The sequence below is a fragment of the Cottoperca gobio genome, chromosome 3 (genome assembly GCF_900634415.1).
Source record: "Cottoperca gobio chromosome 3, fCotGob3.1, whole genome shotgun sequence".
NCBI classification, from domain to species: Eukaryota; Metazoa; Chordata; class Actinopteri; order Perciformes; family Bovichtidae; genus Cottoperca; species Cottoperca gobio.
In genome coordinates this window covers 17,645,733-17,656,094 of record NC_041357.1, presented here as the reverse complement: position 1 = coordinate 17,656,094, position 10,362 = coordinate 17,645,733, and the positions used below count along the sequence as shown (strand labels likewise).

The window sequence follows — 10,362 nt, the reverse complement described above, 5'->3', positions numbered from 1 at the left end:
AGCAAGTGTGCTCGCTTCTGCCTCTCGGCTGCCACTGTTATATTCTGGGTAAGTGAATATTTAGCTCTGTCGTGTGTGTTTGTCTATGCACGTGTGTTTGCTATTTAGAACAATACATTGTGAGTATGTTCCCTTGCCTAGTCTCATACTGTCAATAACTTTACGTGTGTGTGTGTGTGTGTGTGTGTGTGTGTGTGTGTGTGTGTGTGTGTGTGTGTGTGTGTGTGTGTGTGTTTGTGTGTGTGTGTGTGTGTGTGTGTGTGTGTTTGTGTGTGTGTGTGTGTGTGTGTGTGTGTGTGTGTGTGTGTGTGTGTGTGTGTGTGTGTGCTCCCCACAGATTTCTCTGATAGTGGCCTGTATTATTGGGGTCATAGCGTACAGGCTTGCCGTGTATGCTGCATTTGCAAGTATCATTAAAGACCCTATGAGGAAGATCCAGGTGGTGGGCAGGTTCATCACTCCACAGCTAGCGACTTCTGTCACTGCCTCCTGCATCAACTTTGTCATCATCATGATCCTCAACTTCTTTTATGAGAGGGTGGCTGTTTGGATCACTGACATGGGTAAGGAGATTTTATCTGACATTTCCTGACTCAAAGCAAAGCTGAGAACCTAAACACACATGACAGGAGCGTTACAATGGGGTCATCATTTTGTCTTTTCATTTCAAATTTCTACACTGATTTACTATATGGTGTTTGCTTCCTGCAGAAATCCCAAAGACCCACCTGGAGTATGAGAACAGGTTGACCATGAAGATGTTCCTCTTCCAGTTTGTCAATTACTACTCTTCATGCTTCTACGTGGCCTTCTTTAAAGGCAAGTTTGTCGGTCATCCTGGCGACTACGCATATATGTTTGGCAAATCGAGCAAACTGAGGAATGAGGAGGTGAGTTTTCTTGCACTTTATACAATATTGATTTAATCTGGTGCTGCCAACAGGAAATGCATCAAATAAAAATGTGTTCTGTAAACTAAAAACATCTTTCTGTCCCAGTGTGACCCTGGAGGCTGTCTGATAGAGCTGACCACACAGCTGGTGATCGTGATGTCAGGAAAACAACTGTGGGGGAACATTCAGGAAGCTCTGCTGCCGTGAGTCCTCTCGAGTCTTTGTCCTCCACCCACTTTTCACCACTTAATTATTCACCTATGTCACTTATTCAGTGCCATCTGAGCAAATAGCAACAACAAGAGACAGATTTTCAGTTAAGGTTTTTATTTAAAAGCTTGCGTTTTGGCAATTTCTAGTGCATTCATTTTATATTTTTTTACAAGATCAATATGTAGTCTGCGCAAGTTATCATCAAGTGGATGCAAGAAGATTTACACTCAATAAATATATGTTTCCACTATATAGCTTGCCCACTTCATATGCACACATCCACATCAAAATGGAAAGAAATTCAGTAAATTAAGTGTTTATTTTTTATTTCTTAATGTCTAACCCACGAATAGGGATTTAAAAGAATATGCTTAGAGAAAGAAAAGGTACGCAGATTTAGACCATGTCTAACTTTACCCATGATCTATTACATGGTCATGGGGGAAGATTTACAGCTGAGGTGAATGTTTAGGTATTGCCAAGAAAGTGCCTCAAAGTTTGGAAGAAGCAAACATTATAAGCCAAGCTGAATCCTAAATGTTTAACAGATTTGACAAAAGACTTCACTGATGGCAACAAATTACAGTTTAACAGGCACATTTATGACCAATTCAAACCTTTTGGTGTACAGTATGTATTATTGAGTTTGTTGATAGCTTCAGGTGAAAATAATCACTTTGCCAAATGCCTATAAAACAAGCGGGGACCTGAAAGTTATGAGGAGCTATTTAATAGAAGAATTAGATATAATTAAGAAGATATAGAATAAAAAATGCTGAGTAGCCGTCGCAAACAACTTTTTCCCATCACATATGTACGTACCTTGTGTGCACAACACATTGATCTTGTTTTCTTTTCCAGACTTGAAGAGTACAACTATAATTATTGCTGTGCTGATGGAGTTACTGTCATGTCTCTCTGGAAATGTCTTGTTGGCTTTGTGGTCTCAGCAGTTTGACGTCTGTCTCTTCTTCGTGGGCTTCATGACAGGTTGATCCGTAACTGGTGGAGTAGCAGAAAGGGTCGGCACCATCCTGCGAACCATTACAGCCGCTGGGAGCAGGACCACGTCCTGCTGAACTTCAGCCAGCTGGGATTGTTTTATGAGTATCTGGAGATGGGTACGATACTTCACTGATCTTGTTTACAATAAAGAGATCATATCTGCACAGCTGTCTTATTTTCCATTATTTAATTACATTTGCCTGTTTTTCACTGTTGTCTTTTTTGTATCACTAACTGTCTGCTCTGCCTGTCTTTTCAGTGGTCCAGTTTGGTTTCATCACTTTGTTTGTGGCCTCTTTCCCCTTGGCTCCGCTACTGGCTCTGTTCAACAACATCCTGGAGATCAGGGTGGACTCCTGGAAGTTCACCACCCAGTTCAGACGACCGGTGGCGTCCAAGGCCCGAAACATTGGAGCGTGGCAGGAAATCCTCAACGCAGTAGCCATTTTGTCTGTTGTTACCAACGTGAGTGTTGTATGTGTAGAAGAGACAACATTTTCAACATTCAGTGAGGTTTTTTTGTCTAGTTTGTGCTCGTTTCTATATTTTCATGTATGATTAATGGGCTTTCAGCATTTTTGCAGCTATTTCACTGCAGACGAAAACATTTATTTCAAAGCCTTTTGTGCTCTCTTCTATCCCAGGCTTTCATAATGGCCTTCACCTCAGACATGATCCCCCGTATGGTCTTCCTGTATGCTTACGGTAAAGATGCCAGCATGACTGGCTACGTTAACAACAGCCTTTCGATATACAACATCTCTCACATACCTGATGACAACATGCCAGAGGAGCGAGTCAACTGGTTTGATAACTCGACTGCCACCTGCAGGTATTAGAGCTTAAAGAGCTTGTATCAATATCAATGTTTTTATATGAACAACTGTTCAGGGTCTCTCCTTGTGACAAAATACACAGACTCTGTAATTCCCCTCAGCACTATGGAGCTCTTTTAGCTCATTGTTTTAGTTTTATAGCCTGCCAGATTACTGTTTTGATTCATTCTCACGTGTCTCACAGTGTTGTTTCCAGCCGCATCAGGCAGTTGATAAAGTTGATGCTCTGATGAATCCACTGTACACTATGATAAACAAACAGACACACAATGTTAGTGACTAGCTGGTGAGTCAGATATTATCCTCAGGAGTTAAAAGAACAAAGCTAAAAGTGAATATTGGACTACAATTTGAGAAACACAACTCCAAATTATTACTATTGCTGCTCTGTGTTTGCTGGACGTGTAAATAAGTAAATATTTGTTAACATGTTAGCTATATTAACTTTATGTGGTTATAACGTAAGTCAATGTTGAAGTTTTGTATGACAGTATGTTCATTATTGGCCAGAAAGGTGCAACTTATCATCTGAACGAATCCCTTTTGCTTTAATTGTAGAAATATTATAAGTGTTTGTGACTGTTGTTGGAGAAATCAGATCATTGGATTTCTTTAACATACATATCTATATTTACTAATGGGTACTAGTACCAGCACATTTTGTTTAATGATTACATTAATGAATCATTACTGACTGTATGATGTTGTTTTTGTTCAGATACCGTGACTATCGTTACCCTCCAGGCCACGACAAGGAGTATACTCACACCATGCAGTTCTGGCACATTCTGGCAGCCAAAATGGCCTTCATTATTATCATGGAAGTAAGCTTGTTCTCACTCCTCATTTAAAGAATGAAATGTTCAGAATTAAATGATCATACTGTATCTTGACCGTGTGATAATTCTTCGTCCGCAGCACGTGGTCTTTGTGGTGAAGTTCTTTGTGGCGTGGATGATCCCGGACGTCCCGTCAGTTGTGAAGGCTCGGTTCAAACGAGAGCGCTACCTGATCCAAGAGTACCTGCATAACTATGAGGTGGAGAGTGTCAAAATCCAGATGAGTGCCAGTTTCATCACAGAGCAACAGTCAGAATTATCCTCGACGTCAGACAAACATGAAGTGTTGTCTGAGTGCCTGTAGCTTCCTGCTTCACACCTCTCAACTAACCGAGCCATAAATGGACATGTATGGGAGTTTTCTCCTCACTGAGAGTTTCCATATACTCAGCTTCTGTCTTTACGACAAAAACGCTATAATCTTTTCTTGCTGAATGGACTCCTATATTAGGATCTGCGTAGAGGCATCAGAAGGAAATAAAATGCAACATTTCACTTTGCTTAAAATCAGTTTCTTAGAGTGGATGAAACATTCCTGTGCCATATAAAGAAAGTTTGAAAACAACAGCAAAAGGCAAAAAAGATTGTAACTGCAGCTTGCATCATTCCCAATGTAATGCCTTCAAACTCTCCATTTGTCATGAAATAATTTGTCTCTTGTCATTTGTTTGTGCTGTCAAAGTCCAAGTTTGTGGTGTTGAAAATGTGAATGTGACACAGTGTAATTACCCTTTAAAGACTTGGATATTATATCAATAATTTAAATGTCTGCATGTGATTCTTCTGATAAGAAAACAAGATGAAGGGCTCAACTGTTTAGAAAAGAAGTCAATGTTAAAAAGTGTTAATTTTAAATCACGTTTGTGGTTAAAAAATAACTCATATCATTTTAGGGGTATATTTTATACATCACATATTCTTTTTTTTTCATTTAGCTATGAAGGTAGATTACAAATGTTACTTTAATTGGTAGCTACATAGTGTTCATTTCCCCTGATCTATAGCTGGGCTATGAGATTGTCAGTTTTGAAAACTGCATTGGAAAACCAATTACCTCCATCATACTGCAGTGATCCTGTAACAATCGAAAGTGTGTATCATTACACCCTGCATTAGTAATATGGTGAGACAGAAGTTTCAGCCTCATGTCTCATCTTCCAAATGTATTTCCAACTTGCTGCGGGACCAATTATAAGATTTTTACTAAGAGTAACAAAATGTTACCCTTCATTTCAGAGATGAACAGAAAGGAGAAGAACTTCTTGTTCCCTGGTAGGGTCCAATGTGAGTGAGGAATTCAGTGAAAATAAATGTAATTAATGACTTTTAGTAACCAGTTCATACTTTCTGGTTACTAAGTGTTGCTGTAGCTATAAATAATATACAATCTATTTATATGTGTTGTAATACAATTCATTTATTGATCCGCTTCTGCTCTGTAGCCTGAGGATTTTGAATTTAGATTTACTTCATAATCCTCTTTTAAAGATCTATTTAATAAATTTTATTTGTATTTGTTTTGTACTCTTTATCACCTCATAAATGACCATCAAGCCGTGTTGTTCAGACAGTTCTTCAAGAATATTTTATGCTATGAATTATTACTTTGTCAAGGGACCAGAGACATAAAAACACTTCTGAGATTATATTTCTTTACAGTAGATTAGTAATTTAAGAGATACAGTATTACTTTTTAATTTTAACAGGTTTTTCTTTGTTTATATTGAAACCTCTTTGTAAATGTTGCAGTTGTGATTTCAGCTATCAGCAAATTATATTTGACACTCAAAAACTAAGCCTGACTAACGTGCATCTCAGGATTAAATATCTGCTCAAATTTGTTGAACATGTTGATACAATATGCAGATATCAGATATGTGGTGATCCTCAATTCTGCATGATGTATTTTCCAACAAACAAATGCCTTAAACCTCTGTGCTTACTTGTTTTTGTATGCTTTTGTAATGAGAAAGTTTTCTAACTTAATTCAAAACCATATAATTTGTCATTGCAAAATAGCTGTTTTCTCTGGCTTGATGTGCATGAACTGCTGTACATATTCCGTCTTTCTATTCTAAATTCACTTTAGCCTATTGTACAGAAATGCAGTTAAGCTGTTAATATTCACAATAAATTGATAAATACCTAGTTTGAGTATGAGTTTTATTCGCACATTGCATATACAACAACATAAAAGCAGATAAGAGAAATTACAATAAAACAGTTGTGAAAGGCTTATACCATGGAGCTTCCCCTTAACTTAAGACGTATAAAAACTATTTGAATAATAATTAGGGTCTCATATGTTTTTTTTTACATTACATTACAGGTCATTTAGCAGACGCTCTTATCCAGAGCGACTTAAAGTGAACTAGCTACAGGGACAGTCTCCCTGGAGCAACTCAGGGTTAAGTGTCAAGTCAAATCAAATTGATTTATATAGCCCAATATCACAAATTATACATTTGTCTCAGTGTGCTTTACAGACTGTACAGGTTACAACACCCTCTGTCCTTAGACCCTCACATCGCACAAGGAAAAACTTCCTAAAAGAAACCCCTTAATTAAAGGGGGAAAAATGGAAGAAACCTCAGGGAGAGCAACTGAGGAGGGATCCCTCTCCCAGGACGGACAGACGTGCAATAGATGTCGGGTGTACAGGATAAACAACATAGTACAAATACAACATTTGACAGAAATGATGTTGTGTTGAAAAAGAGAAAGTTTGGATGAATCCAGGAAAATGTCAAAAAGGCTTCCCGGTGTGCAGCAGGACCAGGGCAGCAGGCGCAGCCACGATTCATGATCCTGACGTAAACTTTATCAGTGGCAACCTGCCACATGAGAGACAGACACTCCGGGCTGATACCCCGGATGATGAGTTAGTAACATACATTTACATAAATGCATACAGATAGAGAGGGAGAAGAGAGGGAGGGGAGGAGAGAGGAAGAGAAGGAGGAGAGCAGGGAGGTGTCCCCCGGCAGTCTAAGTCTATAGCAGCATAACTAGGGGCTGATCCAAGGCAAACCTGAGCCAGCCCTAACTATAAGCTTTATCAAAAAGGAAAGTCTTTAGCCTGCTATTAAATGTGGAGAGTGTGTCTGCCTCCCGAACACAAACTGGAAGCTGGTTCCACTGGAGAGGAGCTTGATAGCTGAAGGCTCTGGCTCCCATTGTACTCTTATAGACTCAAGGAACTACAAGTAACCCTGCAGTCTGGGAGTGCAATGCTCTAGTTGGTTTATAAGGTACTATGAGATCTTTAAGATATGCTGGAGCCTGACCATTAATTGCTTTGTAAATCAGGAGAAGGATTTTGAATTCTATTCTGTATTTTACCGGGAGCCAGTGCAGAGCAGCTAATACAGGAGTAATATGATCCCATTTCCTTGTTCTTGTCAATACACGTGCCGCTGCATTTTGGATCAACTGAAGAGTGTTAAGCGACTTTTTGGGACAACCTGATAACAATGAGTTGCAGTAATCCAGCCTTGAAGTAACACATGCATGGACTAGTTTTTCTGCATCATTTTGAGACAGGATGTGTCTTATCTTTGCAATGTTACAGAGATGAAAGAAGGCAGTCCTTGAGATTTGTTTTATGTGGGAGTTAAACAACAGATCCTGATCAAAGATGATGCCAAGATTCCTTACGGTGGTGCTGGAGGCCAAATTAATGCCATCCAGTGCTTCTATGTCATTAGAAAATACATTTCGGAGGCGTTTATTATACACAGCACTTTCAGATAGACATCGAGCGTAGGATATTTTGCCTACTGGCTTGTAGTCCAGTAACAGGACTTCAAAAGTTATTAAAAAATGGTCTGATAAAAGAGGATTATGTGGACACACTGATAAACTTTCAATTTCAACACCATATCCCAGAACAAGGTCCAGAGTGTGGTTTAAACAGTGAGTTGGTTCATGTACATTCTGACTGAACCCAATTGAATCTAATATTGAGATAAATGCATTATTAAGGCTGTCACTATCAACATCCACATGAATATTAAAGTCACCTACAATAATTACTTTATCTGTTTTAAGGACTAAACTTGATAAAGATTCTGAGAATTCAGATAGAACTTCAGAATACGGACCAGGAGGGCGGTACACAGTAACAAATAAAACTGGCTTTATTGTTTTCCATGTTGGGTTTGAGAACGTAAGAACAAGGGTTATAGTTTAGTTTAGGTTTAGGATTGATCAAGAGGTTTGAGTCAAATATGGCCGCAACTCCACCTCCTCGGCCTCGAGGCATGTGAGTATTAATATGACCAGGTGGAGTGGATTCATTTAGACTGACATATTCTTCATGTCTCAGCCAGGTTTCAGTGAGACAAAATAAATCAATCTTATTATCTGATATTAAATCATTTACCAATCCAGCTTTTGTTGATAAAGATCTGATGTTTAAGAGCCCACTTTTTTTTTTTGATTTAGTTGCATTTTTGCTGCGGTGGTGTTTATTTTAATTAGGTTTTCATGTATAACTCCTCTTCTGTTAACCATAGATTTGATTAATTTCAGTGGTCGTGGGGCAGACAGTCACTATGGGGATTTGAGTGGGTGATTGCCCGGAAAGAAGCACAGAGAAGTGTGTAAGACTGCAACTCTGTCTCCTGGTCTCAACTCTGGGTTGTCATAGATTAGGTCCACTAATAAACTTTATAATATTATTGGATATGAGATCTGCTCCATCCAAAGTAGGATGGATGCCGTCACTCCTAATCAGACCAGGTCTTCCCCAGAAAGTCCGCCAATTGTCTACGAAGCCCACATCATTATCTGGACACCACAATGAGAGCCAGCGACGGAATGATGACATGCGGCTAAACATGTCATCATTCAATGGATTTGGCAGAGGACCAGAGAAAACTACGGAGTCCGACATTGTTTTTGCAAATGTACACACCGACTCCACATTAACTTTAGTACACTCTGATTGACGCAATCGCGTGTCATTATCGCCGACGTGACTAACAATCTTACTGTATTTACGTTTAGCCTTAGCCAGCAGTTTCAAATGTGCTTCTATGTCGCCCGCTCTGGCACCAGGAATGCACGTGACTGTGGTCACTGGTGTCTCAAAATGAACGTATCTCAAAATTGAGCTACCGATAACCAGAGTTGGCTTCTCAGCTGGTGTATCACTGAGTGGGGAGAACCTGTTAGAAACATCAAGCGGTGTCTTGCTCAGGGGCACAATGGAGGCAGCCCTGGTTGTGAACTCACAACCATCTGGTGTTGTATTTAGAAGCCGTAGCACTAGACTACTAGGCCATCATCACCCTTTTTCCAGAAAAAAAGTCCTTTCTTATTGAAAAAGTCGAGATCTAGGATTATGTAAATATTGTGCAATAGAAGTTTAACTGCTGGACAAAAGATTTCTCAATCTTCACTGTAAAGTCCAATCTTAGTATGTTCAAAACCACACTTGTGTAAATTGCGTACATGCATTGAACCACAATTACATTACAGTTCATTTAGCTGATGCTTTTGTCCAAAGCGACTTACAAAAAGTGCAAACAATCATGAGGATACAACTCCGAACAGCAAGAATCGTGCAAGTACATTAGCTTCAAAAGTAGTTGTGATTTGTTGAACTGAGATTTAAGGTGAGCACAAAGAAACGTTTTTTAGAGTCACAATGACATCTTTCTGTGAGGCATCTTAGCATAAGAAACAATAATCTAAATATAATTATGTGTGGAGGGTGATTTAAAGAATTTAGGGGCAGGAGGCAGTGTCACATGTGACCACCAGATGGTGCCCAATACCAACAAATGACAAGAAACACACTGAACGCTTTTCTCTTTTCTCTTTTTCCTCTAATCGCACATGTAAGATATATATATTTAAGTGCAATGATGACGATGATTATTAATATTAATATACTTCTTATCATTTTATTTGTATTATTATTATTAGTGTCATTAATATTATTGTTATGTGTATTAGTAGTTATAGCATTTCATTATTTGGCTAAATTTGGTCTGCAGAAGGATAGTTATCAGATGAAATATCCTTAACATCTCATAAAATATATACCAGTACACATAAAATGCTTCCAAATTTTTGTGCACGCTTCTCTGGAAAGATGTGGTTGTCGGGGGGATGAAAAATACGCTTGAATTATTAATGGATTCCTACGTTGAGCAGAGGAGCTTGTTGGGGGGAAATCCACTCCTACTCATTTGGTTTCCATAGCACCGCCCTCGTGAGGGCTGCAGCTTTCATATATTGAGTTGACTGTACTTGTTTTTTGAAAACGTTTTATGCCTAAAAACGCCAAATAAAAATATGTAATCGAAATATTTAAAGTTTCAGGCCCATTATATCTCACATCATTTAAGATGCGACATAAAGCGAAAGATTAAACAAAACAATATTTCTTCCTCTCCTCCCACCCAATGTTTTATGAAAACACTAAAACAGACTCGTATGTATGCATTAACATGTTATATTTTGACAGTGGTCTGCTTGTGTGCTGAGCAGCTGAGCAGCTGTTGGTCGCGGAGCTGCTGTCTCTGACCTCGGTGCTGAGCACGACGTCAGATGAACCTGCGCGCA

General features: G+C 39.0%; 1 protein-coding gene across 2 annotated transcripts in view; it reads left to right on the top strand.

The window, feature by feature from the left end:
- ano5b (anoctamin 5b) overlaps positions 1-5,934 on the top strand; it is a 24,324-nt gene extending 18,390 nt beyond the window's left edge. For both annotated transcript variants that reach the window (XM_029455681.1, XM_029455671.1), the window contains 9 exons: positions 1-48; positions 338-563; positions 712-890; positions 999-1,096; positions 2,097-2,227; positions 2,371-2,576; positions 2,756-2,943; positions 3,666-3,771; positions 3,866-5,934. The exon at positions 1-48 is cut by the window's left edge and continues 27 nt beyond it. In XM_029455681.1, coding sequence (XP_029311541.1) covers positions 1-48; positions 338-563; positions 712-890; positions 999-1,096; positions 2,097-2,227; positions 2,371-2,576; positions 2,756-2,943; positions 3,666-3,771; positions 3,866-4,090 — 1,407 coding nt within the window. In that variant the 3' untranslated portion in view covers positions 4,091-5,934. The remainder of the gene's footprint in view (positions 49-337; positions 564-711; positions 891-998; positions 1,097-2,096; positions 2,228-2,370; positions 2,577-2,755; positions 2,944-3,665; positions 3,772-3,865) is intronic.
- The last annotated feature ends 4,428 nt before the right edge of the window (positions 5,935-10,362 follow it).